Here is a 21,516-nt window from a genome sequence, read left to right as displayed (position 1 = left end):
TCAGCGTCAAAAAGCCGGGAGAGTTGTTCATCTGTGACATCATAGATCTTGGTCGCATTGCCAATGGGAGGATCTCCATATATCATTAGTGATCTCGACATTCAAATGCTCATAACTCTTTTATTGCTAGTCCTATTTTACTCAAACTTTTGTTGATCTTATTCTTTGATTTTTCTGCTTTCACAAAAGCTAACTTGCTCCAAGAGTTTCATTCTCCTTTCATAATTCATTTTTCTAATGATCTCTTCTAGGGCATCCACGCTCTACAAGCTGTTTTTGCTTCTTCATTCCTAGTGGATTCCCATCATTCCCTCATTTCCAAACAAGCTTTTACTATTGTATATTTTTAAAATAATTTGTCTGTATAGTCGATTCGTAATTATATTTGCTTTTTTATTTTGTATGCGTTTATGTAATTGTTGTTTATGTTATGATGGAAATGGAAATGAACTTGAACTTTAATTCTTTCTTTCATTTCTCTTCTTTTATTTCCTCCTCTGCATTTCCTTTCTCTATTCATTCTCTCTTTCAATTTTCAATATTTTTATTCGAACACCGGGCTCCAACGTTCATGGTTGATCTTGATGCACTAAAGGATGCCCCACCCCCATTTCTGTTGTCTCATTTCCAGGCGTCAGTATAACTTTAAATAGGAAAATATATTTTTTGTTTGTTTGTTCCGAAAATTATAACACTATCAAACACTTTACTTCAAATAATTTTCTTTTGGTGACATTTAAGTAAAATCATATATTGCCGGAGTATTGGTGAACGCAAAGGATGAACGTCACTTTTCCTTCCACGATCACGATACGGTTTGCTGTGATTTGCCAAGACTACGAAATTTACACTCGCTCCAAGATGGCAGCTTCCACGGCATCACAATTTCTGAGGATGTGGAGCATGTTATTACTATTTTTCGCCTGTTTCTCATCAATCGTTCCATGTGGTTCCTGTGAAAGGACAATAAAACTTGTACATTTGGTGAGATGTTAGATGAAAGCTTAATTTCTAAGTAAATGATCGGGCTAATACACTAGGCCTACAGATAATTTTTTTTTTCGGCAAGCCAATGTCAATGATTGAATGAAATGTCGTCAACAGTACGGTACGGTACTCTTCGAACCCGAGCAGTAGAGGCGCACGGCCAATATGGGAGACTCTCCAATAGGGGAGACAATCTCCCACATTGGAGACTTGCTTTGCAAAAGGACAAAAGAAACAACACCAACAAAAGCATGATTTTTTCCACCCAAAATTTTGTCTCACTGAGGTCAGAAGCCCATTTGTTTTGTGTGTGAATGACAACAAAAATCCTTATCAAAACAAAAGTAGACGGTGAATATTTAAAGTAGATGGTGAAAAGGGGTAATTTTTCATGAGGAATCTGCTTATCACATTTTTATTTGCCGCCAAGGTAATCCTTTTGCAGCAAATGTAAACAAAGGAAATTGGACTCCAAAACTGGAGACTGTCTCTGAAATTGGATACCCAAATTCTTTACTTTAGACTTTACAAAAGTCTCTGATGTTGGAGATAATCTCCCACATTGGAGACAGTCTCCAATATTATTGGCCGTGCGCCTCTACTGCCGAGGCGCGAGGATCTTGTTTCACTTATCCGCGTGTGCGATTTCTAATGCATGCTATTTAAATGGAGAAAATCATGCTTCTATGATATGCGTATTTGAATTTATAATCACCAGCTGCACTAACTGCAGCATGTGCTTGCAACTGCAATTTACCTCACAAAAGAAAAGAGCACTCTAAAACTAATAGTAGAGCTAAAGTGCCCAAATATCGGACAATTTTGGAATTGGACCAAACAAAAATTACACAATCAATTTCAATTACAAAAAATAAAAAATCATGACATGACGGTCATCACTGTGGTACAATTAATGTTGAACTTTAATGTCATAAAAAATGGAATTGAAAAAAATATGGTAAACAGATATTGTTTACTTAGATCTACTAGAAGATCTACTATCTAATTAAAGAAAAGAAAATCTTTTGTGTAAATCTGCTTCAAATTGATTACCGATTCCGGAAATTACTTTTGTGGTGAATAAAAATTACTGTTGAGTGCATTGTTTTGGAAATGAACACTTTTTTCAATTCATTGTCTACATGTAAGTTTGTTTGCAGCAGAGCATGTTTTGTTAACCACACAAAACTAATTTATGGTTCTTCAGAAACCAATGAGGTCTAGAAAAATGTTAGAGCCTGTCTGAAACTGGTAAAGGTGTGATAATATGCATTTGATATATTATTGGTGTATCACTATTATCTAATATTCTTCTTACATAGTATGTGATGCCCTCATTTGAATATATATTTTTTTCTATTGAATGACCTCTGGCCTTGAACTTTCAATTCATTGATTGCATATGAGGAAGCTTTTTTATTATTTTTTTATTGATTTAAGAGAAAGGGGACCTAGTCCAACATCATTAATAGCCAGAAATTCTGATAACGTTTCTTTTATTTATTTTATTTTGGATCTTTTAAATCTCCCTGAATCAGTTACTACTGCATGCAGTATTTGTAAGTAAGCATATTGGTTCATATATAGGAAAAAAGGAATTTAAAATCACTTACATCACGTACTGTGTACTTTCAAGTCCTGCCTACTAAAATGTAAAAAAAAGAAGAAAGAAAGTAACCCCTGTTTTACAGTTGGGATTTAATACAAAGATTATTAAACATGTGAACAAGGAAAGATTGGATTTAGAATTGGCTGATTTCAAGGCAAAACCGAATGAAAACCCCCTCTGCAGATATCATTGTAATATTGCTGATTTGCTGTTGGATTGATTGCACTTTAACTTTCAACCAGTGTATTAATAAGAAAGGAAGAATAAGCAATACAAGATGTACAGTTCATATTTCATGCATTTCTCGAAGATGATAATTTGATGACAGACAAAGCCAGTCTGAATCCATTCTGAATGGATTTCAGATATGAACCCTTTTTATAATGTTAGTCTGGTCAAGACATCCAGCTGTTGGTCAACCATGAGTACCGGTAGGTACTTGACCAAAACGATCTGTACATCATAACTTTACTGTGAATTGGGGAAGTGGACCAGTTAGTGAGAAGGAGGAATGTAGTCACACAAAAAAAGCCATATAATGATTGTGTGTCCGAAGTTTGAGCTAGAAGAAGAATGAGTAATACTTTCTATTAAAGACAGTTGTTTGGTGAACATATAAATTCCTGTAATACTTCCTCATTTCCTGTAGAAGTATTGATTAAAGGAGAATGAAACTCTTGGAGCAAGTTAGCTTTTGTGAAAGCAGAAAAATCAAAGAATAAGATCAACAAAAGTTTGAGTAAAATAGGACTAGCAATAGAAGAGTTATGAGCATTTGAATGTCGAGATCACTAATGCTATGGAGATCCTCCCATTGGCAATGCGACCAAGATCTATGATGTCACAGATGAACAACTCTCCCCTTGTGGACACTGAAAATATACACCCAAACATCTCTTTTTGCTCATTCTCATCATATGACAAACGATTCATCAATGATATAATGTTGTGAAACCTCTGTACTTGTCCTCTCATAAAGAGAACACCTCACCTTGTGATAGACTCTATAAAAGTGAGAATATAAGTGAAATAAGTACTAAAGGAATGAGGGAGTTGTACGTGTGTGACATCACAGATCTTGGTCGCATTGCCAATGGGAGGATCTACATGGCATTAGTGATCTCAATATTCAAATGCTCATAACTTTCTTATTATTCATTCAATCTTCCTCAAACTTTCAACAATATGTTTTATTTTATTTTTCTCTTTGATATGGATTCAGCTGGTTTCAAGGGTTTCATTCTCCTTTAAGTATTGATTACATATTGATATGAGATATGTCGTATCATCACATAAGATTAAACCCTATACCTATATGTTTCATCTATTCTTTCAGTTGTATCGTCACGGGGATAGATCTCCTGTAAAAGCATATCCAAACGATAATTACACAGAAGACACATGGCCCCTTGGTTTTGGACAGCTTACTGAGGTAATTCTTCATGATTGGTAATATTTTGTAGTTTAGTGAACTTCCCAGGAGTTCTCATAATAGCAATAAAGGAATGTCCCAATGGGGCCCGTCTTACAAAGAGTTACAATTGATCCAATCAATCGTAAATCTGTGGAAATCCACCAGTGTCATAATTTTTTTCTACAGGAAATTTGCAAAATGTCCTTGGTGAACAAAGAGAAGCACAGGGAATTTTCAAGAAAACAATGAATGCATGAATATATACATCATAGTCAGAAAATATTTTGTACAAACATGCATAATAGATGTTGGCGTTGTTGGCTGTCCATAGTTACAATTGATCGGATCAATCGCAACTCTTTGTAAGACGAACCCCAGGTAGGTTTTTCATAAAGTTGTTTGTGAGTTAGGTGCAATGACTGGTGAACCTTTCTTATGCGCTAAATGGACATCAATGAACATTTGGTGTATACAATTGACCACTAGAAATGATCACCAGTCGTTTGAAAGTCGTTGGCAAAGTCACTCATAACTTACAAACAGCAATATCATTCTGTGATTTTGGCAAGTGGTAATTATTGATATCAAGAAAGAAAATACTATGGTGAATATGGCTTGCCATATATGTATGTCAGCATACATTGGTTAAAATGTCCAGGTGTATCAGACTGTTACTCTATCAAATGGATAATCTGGAAAAATTTGAATCATGAATATATTTTTTTAAAGTCCAAAGCTATAAATCAGTGTATTGTATTTGCTTTTACGAGGTATGTAATATGTATTTGAAAGACTCAGAACAGAAGATTAAGGAAACCTGACATTTTGTTCTGGCTTTTCAAAGTGTTATGTGAGTCATTGTACAAATACTTAGGAGATATATCCATCTTGTTAAAAAAATATATTCTTAATTTGGGTAGTCAGTAAAGACAGAAAAGTCATATTTCAATTGTATTGATGACTTCAATGAAAAATTAAGTTTTTGTCTATACTTCATTTGTGTTTCTCCCACCTGATTAGAGCCAGTGTTTTGAATACTATTATAATCAATTTAATTATTATTATTATTGTAATTATTATTGTCATTATCATCATTAGTATCATTATTATTAGTAGTATTGTTATTCTTATTATCATTATTGTTTTATTTATATGGTATCATTATTTTTATAATTATTATTATTGTTGTTGTCATTATCATCATCATCATCACCATCATCATCATCTCCATCATCATCATCATCTTCTTCATCATCATCATCACCATCATCTTCATCATCATCACAACAGTAGTAATTACACTATTAAGGGGAGAAAAGTTAGAAATAAAGAATATGGTAGTCTATTACAAAGAGGAAAACGAAAATATGATGAAAAAAATTATGTTCACTCAAAGGGGATATAAATATTAAAAAAAGAAATAAAACCTAATTTTTCAAGAAAATATATTTATGTTTTATTATTTGGACAGAACGGAATGGCCCAACATTACGACCTTGGACAATGGTTAAGGAAACGATACGTGACGGACCTCAAACTGTTTGATGGTACCTACCGGCCGAAGCAGTTCTACGTTCGGAGCACCTCGAAAGAACGGACCATCATGTCGGCACAGTCCAACCTGCAGGGATTCTTTCCTGTTGCTTCGGAGGGAAGGGAGTCGTCAACTCTGTGGCCACCAGTGCCTGTCTTTTCCACAGTAAATACGGGGCAGGACTATGTAAGTATCAGTCTGGATCTGTCTGAGGCACCTTGTCAAAAGTCAAGAGTTGTGTCTTTCAGGGAGCAAAATTACACCGGGGGCTGGGGGCGACTCAGCCCCCAAAATGATCAAAAGAGCACTGGAAACAAAAAAAAAAGGAGCCGTTTTATCTAATTTTATTCAAACCACCCATATGTAGCTGGTACAAAAAAAAGTTAAAACGTCTGTTTTATTAATTTTTTTTGTACCAGCTACATAATATAGGATTATCAATAATAATATAGGATTTGTACAGCGCACGTATCCACCTTGCTAGGTGCTCAAGGCGCTCCTATATTACCCCGGCTAAGCTAGTCTACCGATTCTGGTGCGCACAGCTACATATGGTGGTTTTAATAAAATTAGATAAAACGGTTGTTTTTGACTTGCCCTACGGCGGCCTTAGAGGAAATGTGACCAAGATATTACTGTTTCTGTCCCTTCACTTCACTCTTTTCATCACTTCAATCATATGCCTCATTCATTGATTTTAGATGAAAATTAAAGACAATATAGTGAATTTAATATTTTCTACAAATATGCTGTCAAAATTTTTGATGATAGATATAGACATCAGTTTAAAGCTCTCTATTATTCATTTTTTCTGGATATTGTCTTCAGATTTAAACCTTCTTTCACACAGCTTTGATGACAGTAGCTCATATGGAGACATAGCTATAATCTCTCTCGAGTCAATCAATCATATGGTATAATCAGTCTCGATTGCCTATCATATTTTTGTGTAAAATGCTGGATAAGGAAATGAATATCCAAAATTATCCATGGGTGTTCAATCTAAACCAATGTACATAGAAGCCTATAAAAGTCCCCTATATTAAGAACCCTTTATTGCAAATGATAGCACCAGAGCGGTCAGAGAGTTCCATAAAACATCTGTTGTGTAAATGCAACTCAGTTTGTAGGTTGTGTGAAGGGGACTTTTCTGTACTCCAAAATTACAGACTTGTCATTTCTCATCTTTTTTGTTGAGCAAACAAATTGACAACATTTTACCAATTTTGCCTGTGTATTGCTACTGATTAGCCAGAAACTATATAGAAATCTTGAACAAATCGTTATTGAGGTCCTTGCAAAACTGGAATCGATAAAGTGAATCCTCATTATGATTTCCTCCACAGCTGCTTCATCCAACCAAACTTGAAGGATGTGACACAGCAAGTGATTTCTTTCAGTACGTAGAGAACTGTCCAGCCAAGCAAAAATATATAAAAGATAATCAGGTGAGTACAGTATTATTCAGGGATGCCACTTTTCCGTATTTATACGGAATTCCGGCTTTTTTCCTGCCATCTATCTTATTTCCGTATTTCCGACTTTTCCTGTTTTCTGTGTATTAAAAAAAAACGGAAAGTCCTCCTTTTTCCCCCTATTTCTTCCGATTGCGATGCATGTCGATCAACCGAGTGAGAGATATGTCCCCGAGATATTTGCTTTTATACAGTACATAAATTATAAACGCGCGCACTGCCTACTACGTTCATTGAGTTATGCTTTTATCAAGGCTTTCTGATTAGAATTATCGATATCCTGGCCAATCAATGCGAGCGACAAGTTCCAAACGCACGCACATAGACAAGCGCAAAGTAGCGGCACGAATCGCGGTATAATAGCGACTGGTAAATACGTCTGTACAGATGATGACGTCATCCAAGATGGCAACTTACGATGACCAACGAAGGAATCGAGGATGACTAAGTTTTGATCATCATTTGAAAGGAATTAGCGGTAACTGCGGTCTAAGGTACGATGTTTCTGAATTTTATATATTTTCTCGTAAGTTTGGATGTAATTATTTTTTTATAATGTGACATTTTATGTACCAAAAACGATCCGAAAATCGGGTTTCCGCCGAATGTTAGATCTAACGTTACTGCTGCATGCTGATACGGAACCCAGGGAGCTCCGGCCCGGAAAGCGGGCCGGAGCTCCTTGGGTTACGTATCAGCTAGCCCCGGCCCGCTTTGCGGGCCGGAGCTCCCTGGGTTAGCTGATACGTTGTCTTTATGTACGGGCCAACAACTCTTCAGTCTATGTATTGGTGAGTGGAGCCAACGCGGTTCAGCTGAACAACCAAAATACAGAGACTGAAGCTTTTGGTCTAGCGTTCTATGAGAAACACACAACTAACTACCGTCAGTTTTTCAAACCTAATTGACTTCAAAGTCATCGATCACAACAAGGTAAGAAACCACTTGGTCCTCCCCCCCTCCCCTAAATTTGAGGTGGGGGCGGACCCCCCCCCCCTCCTATATATTTTTTTTTTTTTTTTTTTTTTTTTTTTTTGCTTGTCCAATTTTTTACCTGTGACATGTGTCCATGCCAAAATTAAAGGTGGACCCCCCCTAAAAAAAAAATTTCTTGGACACTATCCCGGCCCGCGATAAGTTTCAGTATTTTTGGAGGACACCTAGTGGCATCCCTGATTATTGAACTATAGTTACTTATAATGAATGTTTATGAGTGCAATGGACAGAATACTTCATGAGGTGAAAGATAAAATGATCCATTCAACGAGGCATAGCCAAGTTGAATGGATCATTATTTCATCTTTCACCGAATGAAGTATTCTATCCATTGCATGAATGAACAAACATTCATCATTTGGTTTAAATGACACCTAAAAATTGATTTTTTTTTTTCAGATGAAATTTATGAATTTCGATGCAAAACATGCTCATGCAGTGCGAGTTCGGTCTGTTGATTGTTACGTCATGACAACATACGCACTGCTGGTGCCTGCAGCTGCAGTCTCGGTGTGCGAGTGCAATGAACAAAATCGTATGGATCCAAAATTGCACAATGAATGGATCCAAAATTGCACGGTTGATGACGTTATTGCAAAATGGGCTGAATGAACGATATCAAACAACCAATCAAATCACAAGGATCTATCTTGGTGTCATATAATTACTTATATTTATGAAATAATTACAGTTGTGCTCAAAAGTTAGTGAACCCCCGGCCACCACAAAATGCAGTCCTTCATCCTGAGTGTTGAATGCAGACAACAACACTGCAATGTTTGGCGATCCATGAGAAACAAACTATTGAATGCAGTACTTTATCACTAGAATTCCCAATTAAATATCTTATACATGGCAGAACTTTAATGCTTTAAATTATGTTTGTTTTCTGGTGGATTCACTAACTTTTGAGCACCACTGTGTATCCACCTGAAAATCAAACAACTTTTATTTGTAAATCTTTAAAGCTCTTTGAGTGATAGATATGTTTGCATATATCTAGATCAAGGGAAAGTGCATAGATACCATCATAAATCGAATAGAGGGGAGATAGAGAGAATAAGAATTATTGAAATTAAACTCTGTACAAAGAAGACTGGGAGGAAGATCAATGATGATGAGAAGAAAAATAAGGAGAAGTGAAAGGAAAAGAATGAGAATAAAAAGGAGGAGGGAAGAAGAAGAAAGAGGAGAAAAAGAAGAAGGAGAAGAAGAAGAAGGAGAAGGAGACGAAAAAGAAGAAAGGGGAAAAAAGGAGGAGAAGGAGAGAAGGGAGGGAAAGAGGATGAGGACAAGAGGGACTAGCAAGATGAAGACAAAGAAAAAGAAGAATACAGGGAGGGAAAAGGAAGAAGACAAAGAAGTATGAATGTTTTGAAAGCAGCTTGATATAGCATTTTGTGTTCCAGTGCTTGCATTAATAAAATTCTATCTTATTTTTTTTTCAGACTTTCTTTGATAGAATTCAAAAGAATGCTGGGTTTTCTGATGATGTAGTGTTTAGAAACTTCTCTACTCTTGCAGATACATTACTAAGAGAGGTAAGTTGGTATGGTAAACTGCCGATTGGTCTATTGCCAACTCGTCCACTCATCACATGGTCTACCTTCATTTAGTCTCATGCGATTCCATCCATCAACATGTCGTCTAACAGCCATTTGGTCCAATAACCATTGGGTCCAATAATCACTTTGTCTATGACCATTTCGTCTCATAGCCAGTTGGTCTAGTAGCCATTTTCTTTTCATTCATTTCATCCAGTTTAACACTATCCATTTTGATCAAATGGTTTATGGACTAAATGGCTATTGGACCAATGGTTATTAAGCAAAATGGTGAGTGGACAAAATGGCAGTTAGACCATGTGGATAGTGGACGAATCTTAACCAATCTTAAGTTTTTTTGAATATCATAACTCTGAAAGTATATGGATCTAGTTCATGAAACTTGGACATAAGAGTAGTCAAGCTATTTTACTCACTGTTTGAAGAGTGGACCCATTAATTCAAAACAGTGGACTCATGAATGAAATAGCGTGCTTAACCATGGCACCAGGCATCAATTTGGTGCACTGTGACAAACGCGCGCATCAGCATTGGACATTTTTTAATATACACCGTATTTATACAAAAAATCTGCATAAACCATGGGTTCAACCGATGATTTTAAAAACCACCTTTGTGAATTTGGACCTTTAAGTCTAAATTGTATCATGATATGCAACCTCCTTTGTCTCTTGTTTATTCTTTGTAGAAAAGAGACGGAAGAAAATTACCAGACTGGGTAGACGATGAGACGTTCAACCGATTAAAAGCTACGTTGGATTTTGCCTTTGAAGTAGAGTACTCCAACATGACAACAGATGAAAAAAGAATTAATTCGGGTGGGTATGTTTTCAAGTGTTAATTAAGGGATGAAATACTCCCCAGGGAGTGAAGAATGTGCAGGGTCATGATGTGTTTATAAAGGGCTCTAGAGATGCCGTTCTGATAATGGAGTGTTTGAAGTGTTTTCAAGTGTTAATTAAGGGATGAAATACTCCCCAGGGAGTGGAGATTGTGCAGGGTCATGATGTGTTTATGAAGGGCTCTAGAGATGCCGTTCTGATAATGGAGTGTTTGGAGTGTTTTGAAGTGTTAATTAAGGGATGAAATACTCCCCAGGGAGTGGAGAATGTGCAGGGTGATGATGTGTTTATTAAGGGCTCTAGAGATGCCGTTCTGATAATGGAGTGTTGTACAAAATCATTATTATTATTGCATTTACCTAAGTGAATCACAGAGTTGCCAACCCTTACGGAATATTAATGAGTTGTGTTCTAATGTAAATTCAGTGTTTACTTCCCAATAGAATGACTGAGTGAAAAACTTTTGTTAACATTATTTGTCTCGTAAGAAAAAATTTGATTCAGCCGTTTGGTTATTCACATTGTAATTTCTTATCTGATTAATATTCCTTAACGGTTGGCATCTCCGTAATCAAATAGCTGCAAATTTAATGTCATGTAAGACTTCTGTTCATGTGATCTCTTATGAATTTTTAGAGGAAAATATCTTATTTATTTCATTTTTTCTTGGTTTTTCTTTTAGGTGTTTTATTAACAGAGATGGTTGGGAATATGAAGGCTCATTTAAACCAAACAAACGTTGATAGTAGGATATTTATGTACTCAGCGGTAAGTTTGAATTCTTCTTTTTATTGTCTTTAAGGCCAAGTCCACATTAAGTCCACAATGAAAAGTAAACTTGAAGGGGAATCCAACCCAAATTAATAGGAAAAAGAAAAATCAGACAAGTAGTCTCCGTAGGTCTGGTGATCAGACGCAGCGCTAGACCCTCATTTAAGTCTCATTAACGACCCTTCTATTTTTAATTTGCAACAGACTTCTCCAGGCGATCGAAAAACTTGGCCTATGAAGGTCCAAATCTTGTGTCTCTTATTGCGTCGCTTTGACGGAATGTCATGTGCTTTGTAATTTGACAACTTTCAAAAATTCATTTAAAGTTATGGATTTCTGAAAGTTGCATTGATCCGCTACAATGAGCTGCAGTTTTGGTGAGAAGCGGCTGCAGACCGCTGTCCGACCATCGCCTCTGCGCGAGAGCACCCGGCGCCAGTGCCGCCGGGCTAGCTGCATGCACGTATGCCCGTTCCATAGGGATGCATACGCACTCAAACGCAGGCGACCGTTCCAAGGACCCCCGTTTTCATAGTTTCATAGTTCCAAAGCCCGTTCCGAGGACCCTCCTTTTTCCAATAGGCCCGCTCCAAAGCCCCCGTTTTTTGTCTTGCCTACGGCACATACCTACCACTTTTTTGATCGAAAAATTTCCACTTTAACAGTAAATAGATTTCACAAATACACCCAATCAGACATATACTGGTCTATAAACATGTAATAACTGGTCTGTAAACATTGTGATATTGACTCGGTTGTATTTTCTGTTTCTTTCTTTTCCCTTAGCATGATACAACCGTTGCACCATTTTTAGGAATGTTTGGCGTCTTCAATAATGTAATCCCTCCTACTGCATCCTGCATAATGGTGGAATTATACAGAGAAGACGATGGGTGAGTTGTATGCTTCCATTTCTTGTATCATACTCTGAAGTTGCTTTCACACCCGTTCGTCACTTATGGAATCTGTAGCAATAGTTGACAACATTCCATTTTTGGTTGGTGACTTCAACATACATGTAGATGATCGCAACGATAAAGATGCTACCACTTTCCTCAATACATTGGATGAGGCTGGTTTTCAGCAGCATGTTATGTATTCCACACATAGAGCGGGGCATACGCTAGATCTGCTGATAACCAGAAGGGTCGACGAAGTGGTCCCTGCGATTGATTCCATCAGGGGTCTTCCTTCTGATCATGACTGTATATGGTGCACTATTAACTTGGAACGCCCGCCCGCCACCAAGAAGCTTGTCACTTGCAGGAAGTTTCATGATATCAATATGGACTTATTCAAGTCAGACATTCTGGCATCTTCTCTTACATCTTCGCTCTCATCGTGTTCTTCTGAAGCAGTTCTACAGTACAATTGTGTGCTGAAGGAACTGTTGGATAAGCACGCACCAATTCAATCATCTGTTGTGTCCTTAAGACCATGGGCTCCTTGGTACAACGACTCCATTCGACAGGCTAAGCGAGTTAAATGCCGTGCAGAGAGAAAGATGATGAAATCAGGCCTAGAGATCCACAGGCAGATATACCAACAACTCTGCAAGACCTACAATGACGCACTTACAGAGTCAAAATCACAGTTTCTGTCAGCTGAAGTTGTAGAGTGTGACACAAAACAACTTTTCAAGTTCGTCCAAAAGCTGTCTTCCCCCGAGCGAGCTTCTGTGCTTCCCGATCGAGATTCAGATGAGTCACTAGCAAATGACTTTGGTGAGTTCTTCGAGAGGAAAATTCATAAAATTATTGAAGGATTTGACCCAGCTCCATGTCAATTAGGGGAAATTCCTGGAAGTGATAGTGAGTTTTCGTCGTTTGAACCGGTATCTGAAAACCAGGTTAGAAAAGTGATCGGTGCCATGACTTCCAAATATTGCCAGCTGGATCCTCTTCCAACATGGTTGGTCAAGGGGTGTTTGGGTGAATTGGTACCAGTTATCACATCCATCGTAAACGGTTCGCTGTCTTCTGGGAGTGTTCCTGACAGCTTCAAGGTCGCTCAAGTAGTTCCCCTGCTGAAGAAACGTGGTTTGGATCCTAATGATCTTCGGAACTATAGACCTGTGTCCAACCAAATGTTCCTTGCAAAAGTTCTTGAAAGAGTTGCGAGCTTCCAGTTGAAAGCGTATCTAGAAAATAACTGCTTGTTTCCCATAATGCAGTCGGCCTATCGTTCGTTCCACTCAATGTATAATCTATGGCCCGTATTTTGAAGTCGGGTTTAATTTAATCTCTGGTTTGAAGTTGTGGTTTAACTACATGTATGGAAAGCCAGTTGTTACATAAATCTCAGTAGAGGTTCAATGTATCAGCTCATTTGACTCCAAAAATAATATTAACTGCCTGGGAAGGAAAGGTATGACAATTGCCTTCACCATTGATTAGTGAAGAGCACAATTAACATGACATGCATTCCCTGCAAACAACATTTTGAAATGTTTGGCTTCCCATAATTTTAGCACAGAGTTAGACCATGGTCTAAGTTAAACCTGACTTCAGAATACGGGCCTATAGGTGTGACATTTTTATATCTTCATATTTTTGTCATCTCTCTCTCTCTCTCTCTCTCTCCATCTCTATACCTTTCTCTCCATCTCTCTACGTTTCTCTCCATCTCTCATCTTTTCTCTCTTACTCTCTCCAGTTCACATACGGTGCAATTATTATTTAGGAATGACACTTCAAAGCCACCGTACGTCCTCAAGTTCCTCGATTGCAACGAGGTATGCCCTGTCGAAAACTTTTTCCACATTGCATCGCCTTTCCTGGTCGATGACATCGACGCGATGTGCAGGAGAAAACCGCCTTCATTGCCTCTTCACGTTGAATGGAATATAGGTGAGTTTACTCAGCTGATTTTTGCAAGTAGAATTTCGTGATTTAGTTTCTTTTCTACAAGCTTTTTCAGAGACGAAAACATCTTATAATGGGATTAGATGTTCAGTTTTCAGTTTTAGACTGATGATGTGGATAAAAATATCAGCTCATTGTAAGTAAGAATAAATGCTATCAAAACAAATCAAAAGCTCACTAACAAGTATGCCTTAAGGCCACTGCACACCTTACGACCCGACTGGTCTACGACTGGCTTGGACTGAGTGAGGGGAGATGTGACGTCACAGCTCTTGTCAGCTTGAGAGTCGCAGACCGGTCAGAGACAAGTCGCAAGGAAAATTATAAGGATTTCCGATTATAAGGATTTGACATGTCAGATCCTTATGACTGGATCGCAAGCTCAATCCAACTTCCAGCCAATCAGACAGCAGAGTTGCACGATGCGTATATGATATACTACGCGCATACGCAGTGGTAAGCGCCATTTTCTCAGTTGCTATGGCAAAAAGCGCATGCGTGAGTCGCAGACAGAATGGTAGTCGGATCGCAAGGTGTGCGGTGTCGAGGCTTATGACTACCATTCATCTCCCATCACTCAGTCGCAGACCAGTCATAGACCAGTCGGGTCGTAAGGTGTGCGGTGGCCTTTACAAGTGTCAAATGATTGTTTCATAAATGTCCCTTTTAAGTGAATAAGCCCTGTTTTGAATATCCCAAATTCATGAAAGACCTCTATACCTTGCTTCGTAATTCTAATTATTGGACGGTGACTGAAATTGAGAAGATGAGATTTATTACACAATTGCATCTTCAGTAGAAGAATGAGCTGTTGTGGTTTAAGTAGCACTACTTGGTTTGAAATTTTTACTGCTGAAAAGTTAGTTTTGCTGTGAGGTACATGTAAGATAAGAATGGTTTGTTGTGGATTTCAGTCCATCATTTTTCCATTTCATGAAAAAGTCTTTTACATCAAGGTTAATTGTCAAAATGTTATCATACATCTAGATCTGGTACAGTAATGTAAACTTATCTTTGTAAAATCATGATATCGTAGCTCAAAATCGATAATTCTGATGATCACTAACATAGAAAAGCATGTGGGACAGTGTATTGATATTGCTTCGAAAAATACCTGACGTTTGATGGAATTCCTAGCTTATTTTGCTCATTTCTCAGCAATTACGCATTTTCTTCCAGAGCTATTTTGCACATATTTTTCATTTATACATACACACACTTTTATGGTAATTTCATTGGATTCTGTTCAAACTTGTTTATACCACAACTGGTATTTATCTTTAACTTGTTCTGATCTCAGATCCTGTTATTGTAGGCTGGACTACAGAAATCCATATGGTATGGGACTAAAGCTTTCTCTCTTATCCTGATAATGCAGGTTGGATGTTAGCAGCAAGTACCTTGGCTTTTGCAGCCCTGCTTCCTTTTATTGCCTGTGTGATACTCACTTGTGGCGTCGGTGGGCGTCGCCGTTTACATAACTCCAAGAAACGCATGGAACCCATCAACTTCCACCTCCTGGGCGGCAACAACAGCGAGTCGGAAGACGAGAGCGTGTTTGACACATGACCCCACGTCAAGGAGTAGATATAGTCTTGTGATCGTTCGTCAAAGTATTTTCTGTTTTTATTTATTCATGCTGAATATCGCACTGACTACAAAGATGTGATCATATGTGACTAAATATGTGCTTTTCCAGAGCATTAATCTTTTTTTTATATAAAGTCTATAAGAATCAACTATTTATTCACACCCTGGTCACAAAGATGTGATCATCTGCAACAAAATATGTGTTTCTCCTGCGCATTTATCTTTTTATAAGGTCTACAAGAATCCACCATTCTTAAAATTTTCAGCTTTTTTTGTTGTTGCAACATCGCTGCATTTAATAGATGCAGAAATCTTCTGCGATGATTTATGTACAAATCCATAGCTATCATTTTTTTTTTTTGGATAAAGGTTTATAAGAATCAACCAATCCTAAAATTGGCAGCTTTTTCGTTGTTGCAACATTGCTGCTTTAGATGCAGAAATCTTCTTGATGATTTATGTACAAATCCAAAGCTATCATTTTTTTTTGTATAAAGGTCTATAAGAATCAACCAATCCTAAAATTGGCAGCTTTTTTGTTGTTGCAACATTGCATCAATAAGATGCATAAATGTTCTGTGTTAATTTATGTATATGTTCTATCCCTGAGCTGTCTTTAAAAAAAAATTATCTTCAAGAATCAGTTTTTCCTTAAATTGGCAATATTTTTGTTGTTGTAACATTGCTGCAATAGATGCATAAATCCACTGTGATAATTTATTTACATGTTCAATCCCTGAGCTGTCTTTTTTAAAAATTATCTTCAAGAATCAGTTGTTCCTTAAATTGGCAATATTTTGGTTGTTTCAGCATTGCTGTGTTGCAGAAATCCTCTGCCCACAAATGTGTGTGTCATATCACATGACAATTTTTTTTTAAAGGTCAACAAGAAATGGGGGTTCCTCAGGTATGTTGCAACATTCTTTCAATGGTTGCAGAAATATTTTAGAAATAATATGTACTTTCCCATACTAGTCTTTTTTTTCAAAGGTCTACAAGAGTCAGTTCCTCCTGCATTGATATTGTAGGGGGTAATTATTTTCGGCCCCTTACATACATGGAGTTGGAAATAGGCACTCCATGCAAGTTTGGACTAAAGTCAGATTCGATCTATGCTATGAGATAACCAATAATTACCCTCAACTTCAATTTTCACAACTTAAAACATGAGAATAAGAAGATCTTCTGAATTACAAAGTAAGATCGAAATCATCAAATATCATTTACCATCAATAGATAATAGGTCATTTGATTAGTTTTCAAAATAAGTAATCATGATTTTCATTTTCACCCTGCATGGCCAATTTAGAGGGAATTTAGTGATTAGTTTTTTTATTAAGTTAGTCACACTCAGGAATAGTGTAATATGCAGCAGCATCGATAGAGTATTTTTTTGTGTAATTTGCTCTTCCATCAATTTTACCATTTAAATTTATGTATTTTTGGTAACAGATATATATAATGCATAAGCCTTTGCTGCACTGTCTTTACAACTTTCACAACCCTGATCTGTTTGATTTATCAGATTTGTGAAGAGCTGGATGCATAATATTTATTTATTTTTCATTAAAAGATATTTTTTGTCCGGGGCTTATTGATGAACTTCTACCTCCAAGCATGGATCCGCCGCCTCTTGATCCTCAAAAGAATAGGGTCAAGTGACTGTACATTGCCACATGGTGTGAACAGGCTTCATCTTATTTCTGTAGGTCTCGTTCCTCATGGTCTAATCTTAAAGCTAAATGAAAGTAGTTGCAGTAAAACACTGATTTCGTGAGAAAGTCTGTAAAACCAAGGTTAAGTATTACTATATCATCGTGGATCTAGATCTGGTGCAGTTACATAAACTGAACTTTGTGAAATCATAAAATCTAAGCTGAAAAACGATCACACTGAAGATCGCCAACACAGATAGGCACACATGGGACAGTGTATTTTATTATTGTTGGAATAAAGAACCGATGGAAGTGCCAGAATCTGCGCTTATTTTGCTTATTTCTCAGCAATTAAACAATTTCTTCCAGAATCCTTTGGCACATACATGTATTTTTTATTCATACAAACAGACACTTGGGTGGTCATTATAGTGGATTCTGTAAAAAGTCATTTTGAGATCGTGACCACAACTGGCATTTATCTTTAATATGTCCTTGTTATGAATGAAGAAAGGTTTCATGCTGCACATGTCAGCGGTGTCAACATCCTTTGTGTGATGGCTATTCCATCATCTGTTGGCACAAACCGAAAAAGAAGACAGTATTGTGTGTGAATTAAATGAATATTCATGATGTAGCTGGAAGGACCATGTGCACATGTGCTCGGGGGAAAAAAAAAGGATTTTTTTATTCACAAGTAGAAGAGAGATTGGTTAAAGTTGGGAGCGTTGCAGCAAAAGGAAAGATAAAAGCAGGCATTTTTTTTGTTAGATTGGCAAAAATTTGAACATGTACAGAATTTCTTCCAGACTTTCCTGATCAGTTAACATCTTCATGGAGTAAAAAAATTATTGAATTTTGTTTTCTTTCTTAATGAACATTATTACATACCGTTCACCAACTAGGATTAACCCAAAATCAGTAAAGCAAACAAATTAAAATGAAAAATAATCAAAAAAATCATTAAATGATAATTTGAACTTCCTTTCACTTTTTACATAAGTACAGAGATGAGTTATTTTTGGCATGACATTGTCTCACAAAAAGTCTTATGGTGTCAAAATGCTATCCCCACATATACATCACAAATGTCATCTCAAACACATTCATGAAGTTTCATGAAGTTTCTACTTATTTTGTAATGATGAATCTGATTTATTGAAATTGATATTGAGTAAGATATGAATTAGTATTATATTACAAGTTTGTAAGTAAATTCTAATCATTTCAGGATTATGTGAATGACTTGCTATCAATCTCGGGTCACATTTTACTGATATTTTTTCTTTTTATATGATTAATTTGGGTGCAAATATCAATTCAACAATTGGTTCTAGGGATATCTGTATAACATTTCTTCTGGCATTTAATCTTTGTTTCTTTTGTAAAGAACAATATTTAGTATAGGAATTTTCATATTTTGTACAAATAATCAAGTGGATTGTAATTTGGGATGTGAATTTCATGGATTGGTTTGTAGTTTATTTTACAGTACACTGTTCTGAAATAAGTTTGAATGCCAATAATAATGATATTCCGCATTTATATAGCGCTTAACACATCTGAACGACGTCTCTAAGCGCTTTGCAGATATATTATTACCCCGGTCATCGGATCCTTGCATGCCCGCATACAATGTATGCACCTTCTCCACTCCCTGGGGAGCATTCCAACAAGAGTTCCAAGACTCAATTGCTAGGCATACTACATAGGCCTTCGCATCCTACCGGGTACCCATTTAACACCTGGGTGGAGAGTGGCAAATTGTGGATTGACGCCTTGCCAAAGGACGCTAGGCCATGGTGGGATTCGAACACACGACCCTCTGATTACAAGGCGAGAGTCAGAACCGCTACACCACGGCGCTTCCACCGTGCTAGGTTCTAGTCTTCCAGGGATGGTTTCACAAAGTGTTAGTGTGACTTAGAGTCACATGATTTGTTGTGTCTTAGTTGTGATTTGTCCAGTACACTTAGAGCTTTGTGAAACACTTCCTTGGTTAACTTTCCAAGCGGACGGCTCACCTGGCAATGTTAAGAATAGTTGTCCTAGAGAGAATTGCCTTTACGGTGGGCGTTGTGGTCTAGTGATTCAGATTCTTTCAATTTGAAGGACGTGGGTTTGATTTCCTTCAGCAAGAAATTTATCCACATTGTGCTGCACTCAACCCAGGTGAGGTAAATGGGTACCGGGAGGAAGTAATTCCTCAAAATGCTTTCACTGGAATCGGTAGACTAGCTTAGCCGGGGGTAATATAGGAGCGCCTTGAGCACCTAGCAAGGAGGATACCTGCGCTATACAAATCCTATATTATTTATTTATTTTCAGTAAAGACATCTTTTGGGACGACTTGCCCTTGATTTATTAAAGTAAAGCTGGGATTGAAAAAAAAAATGTATAAAAACTCTGGAATCATGAATATGATAAATAAGAATGATAAATGAAATAGTATTAAATTTTTTTTTTGTGATTGTTTCTATTAGAGGTTAGAATTCAAATACTTTTTTTTCTGGACAATAAAATTTTAGGTCCTATGGCAAGTCAATATGTAAGGATAGTATTACTTGTGTGACGATCTGAAATTCAAATTAGAATTATTCATTAAATCGAGGGGCTATGTGCAATTGCTCATTATATGTACAGTACTGATGAAAATTGTATTATATGATTCAGGATTAGAAGTTTTGTTTGTATCCTGTTTACTTTCCATTTAAATGAACATAAAACTATCAATCAATGTAGAAAGAACTTTAAAATACAAATAAAATGGTGTATTATTTTATCTCTCAGTTTTGTGTTATTTTATCTTGCAGTTTTGTACAAAAGCAAAATGTAATTTTCAATTTCTACTGATAAAATCTAGAAATTATTGGCATGGAATTTCAGCACTGCCTCAAAGAGGATTAATGATAAAGAAAATAGTTTCCAATGTTTGTCATAAATATTTTCCATTAAACATTCCAATGGAGAGAGGTATTTGTTTGTCATTACATGACAAAAAGATTTATTTATTTCATGTTGTTTCATTTCATGATATATGCTTTAAAAGCTCAGAGTATTGTGTATCAGTCCTGATTTAAATACGTTTAGCAAAGTTTTATATTTACATGCTGACCTGAAAGATATCTATTGTCTTGCATATTTTATTTCTAGAATTGAGAAATGCATTATTTGATTAATATCTGTTTCTGTTTCAAAAGAATAGCATTTTTTAAACTTGCCGTATTTTATAGCAAGCAGTCTCCAAATGAGGATGATAACAAATGAAGTGTATATTGTAAGTATATGTTATAAGGTTAAGCAGAAAATATTTAGATTATTACTTTCAGCAGGTAAGGTGAAAACCTCTAAGGGTGCAAAATATATGATACCTTGCTTCGACCATGAATACCAATATATTACAAACTAGATCCTGCTTCAACCGTAATTGATTTATTCAATGACTTGGTGATGGATATTCCTTATATTGTTTAGTATTTAATTGTATTGTCTATTGTAAATTATGCGATGAAGCTTACACGTATTGCATCTCCCAATGTATAATTAATATGATGTTTACATCTTTGGTGGACTAGACTAAATTTCTACTTAAGAGAAAAGTACTATAAATGTATAATTATGTTTGCGTAAAAAAAGAATGTTCAGTAGTGAGGGAGTCGGACCTTTGGGTGTTCAGTTTATTTGTCATCTGGGTCCCGTAACACAAAGGTTAGCGATTAATCGTACGCTTGATTTTCACTATTGATTGTACATTGTAGTAAATGGAATCAATCGTAGAAAAATGTTCTACGATCGTTGCTAAGCCTTGTGTTACGGGCCCCTGGAATGAAAATAACAACATTATAACAATAACAACGCTGTTTGTATGAGGAAATTGGTTTAGCAATAGCTAAAATATCTATGGCAATGTCATTTGAAGGTTGGTTTGTGCGATTATATGGCCAGACCCTTCATAGAATTGCCTGGGATAATTGCCTGCTGATGATTTTTTCCCATAAATTATCATCTGAATGGATGAGAATATTTGGAGATTTAAAGGGGTGTAGGTGTATTTCCACACAACGTTTGGTTATGTGATAACAAAGCTCGCTAAAATCACGGAACATCGGTGTAAGCCTAGTTCTTTTTTTCTTGATTTCCTGTTGTATAATGTGATTTTGGTTGTGTTTGTTCATGCCGATGTGGTTATCTGTCTTGATTTTTACATTCAATGC

At 36.6% G+C, this 21,516-nt stretch overlaps 1 protein-coding gene and 1 long non-coding RNA gene across 2 annotated transcripts; both read left to right on the top strand.

Moving 5' to 3' along the window:
- The first annotated feature begins 853 nt into the window (after positions 1-853).
- On the top strand, positions 854-20,083 carry LOC129282418 (prostatic acid phosphatase-like). The gene is made up of 10 exons (XM_064114992.1): positions 854-984; positions 3,933-4,028; positions 5,482-5,730; positions 6,891-6,992; positions 9,464-9,556; positions 10,269-10,398; positions 11,105-11,190; positions 11,980-12,086; positions 13,849-14,042; positions 15,436-20,083. Exons 1-10 carry the CDS (start codon positions 862-864, stop codon positions 15,624-15,626), a joined length of 1,371 nt encoding a protein of 456 aa, XP_063971062.1. The 5' UTR covers positions 854-861; the 3' UTR covers positions 15,627-20,083.
- On the top strand, positions 7,185-7,952 carry LOC135157892 (uncharacterized). The gene is made up of 2 exons (XR_010296804.1): positions 7,185-7,513; positions 7,875-7,952. It is a non-coding gene; the product is annotated as an uncharacterized LOC135157892 (long non-coding RNA).
- Positions 20,084-21,516: the final 1,433 nt, after the last annotated feature.

The sequence above is a fragment of the Lytechinus pictus genome, unplaced genomic scaffold (genome assembly GCF_037042905.1).
Source record: "Lytechinus pictus isolate F3 Inbred unplaced genomic scaffold, Lp3.0 scaffold_20, whole genome shotgun sequence".
Classification (NCBI taxonomy): domain Eukaryota; kingdom Metazoa; phylum Echinodermata; class Echinoidea; order Temnopleuroida; family Toxopneustidae; genus Lytechinus; species Lytechinus pictus.
The sequence above is the reverse complement of the archived record's forward strand: the minus strand, read 5'-3'. Positions and strand labels throughout refer to the sequence as shown.